The 1,484-nt window shown below is 65.4% G+C and overlaps 1 protein-coding gene across 1 annotated transcript; it reads right to left on the bottom strand.

Annotated features, from left to right (window-relative positions):
- Window positions 1-432: 432 nt before the first annotated feature.
- On the bottom strand, window positions 433-889 carry MNEG_6018 (hypothetical protein; the record flags this gene model as incomplete). Its single annotated transcript, XM_014045505.1, has 2 exons — window positions 433-639; window positions 785-889. 2 exons carry the CDS (start codon window positions 887-889, stop codon window positions 433-435), a joined length of 312 nt encoding a protein of 103 aa, XP_013900959.1.
- Between the last annotated feature and the right edge of the window lie 595 nt (window positions 890-1,484).

Genomic DNA, 1,484 nt, shown 5'->3' on the forward strand with positions numbered 1-1,484 from the left:
GGCGGGCCGCGAGCGCCGCCGGGGCTCCCCGTCCGCGGACTGCCTGTGCGCGCCGCCTCCCTGCTCTGCGGACTGCCGCCTCGACGCATCCTCCCCGTCCAGCTGCTGCATGAGGGCCTGCGATGCAAGCAGGTCGCCAGGGTGTCCATTGCGCGCCTTTCGGCAGCACGCATCTCCGCGTAAAGGACATAGCGGCCTTGCCGAGAAGCGCGATAGATGCACTGTGACCTCGCCGCGAGTGAGGGGCGGATGCAAACCCCCCTTCCAACCGCATGCAAACAACCAGGAGCGCCACTGGAATTTTGGCTTGGTCACTCAAACCCCACAGGTTAGCCGGGACGCTTGACCTGCGCGCCCTGCCGCTGCACCACTGCCCAACACCCCACGCGCTGAGCTTTGCGCCCGCTCCCGCCCGCAGCGCCGGCCCCACCGCTAGCGCCGGCGCACCTGCACGGTGCCGCGTATGCATGTGATGACGTCGCCGACGGCGTCCTCGGAGGCGCATCGCATCCGCAGGTCGCGCCGGCCCGCCGTGGTCTCGACCTGAATGTCCAAGCAGTCTGCGCTGCCGGGGTCGCGCGATCGCAGGCTGCTGGGCACCCACTTGATGATGGACGCATATGGGATCTGCTGGATCGCCTGTCAGGGTTGAGGGCGGCGAGGGGGAGGCGCGCGGGGCGGGCGGCGCGGGCGCGCGGCGGGCGGTCAAAGCGCGAGCAGGGGCGCGTTGTTGGCGGGCGGCAGCAGCGTGCGGAGGGGTGGGGAGCCGTTAGATGGCACGTACCTTGCCGCTCTCGTGGTGGAAGGATATTCCATCAATTGTCACCCTCAGCACCACGGGTTGCTCCTTGCCCGTGGGGGCGAGCAATCGCACGCCGAAGGACGACATGCTTACTGATGCTTACACTGAGGCTGGCCGTGCATCTTGAACATAATTTTGTATTACAATTAATCAATTGATGCAGGACTCGCCAAGCCTCTTTTCTAGATCAAGTTCAAAAGGTCATCAACCTTGGCTGATGCTGTGTATACGGTAGCTGTATACATAGCCTATAGCTGCTCCAAACCCCGGCTGTCAGCACCGAATATTTGTTAAGACGGCAGCTATCCCTGAAACAGGCGGGCCCCTGCATCGCAGCGTGGGACGCGTGCGATGGCGCAGCCAGGTTGACTCGTGTGCAGGCTGCTGAGCCTGCACCAGAGCCCGCACCAGCGGTGACAGCATTGGAATCCCCACCCCACCGTTCCACTGCCGTCAGCCGGGCTGGCCGCCCACAGCAGTTCTTCGCTGCGTAGGTGGAGTGCTGAGCCTGCCTCGCGCGTGGCTGTCGCCGCCTCCGCCGAAATGCCTCACAACAGATAGCCCCGGGCCAAGCTGGTTGTCCCCACGGTAAGCGTCATCGATGCTGCACAGCGCATGCGCGGCCGCATGCATATCGGCGGCAGGGCGCTAGACGGCGCCCGCCAGCCGCTGATGCTGGCGG

This window comes from Monoraphidium neglectum, assembly GCF_000611645.1.
Source record: "Monoraphidium neglectum strain SAG 48.87 unplaced genomic scaffold scaffold00944, whole genome shotgun sequence".
NCBI lineage: Eukaryota > Viridiplantae > Chlorophyta > Chlorophyceae > Sphaeropleales > Selenastraceae > Monoraphidium > Monoraphidium neglectum.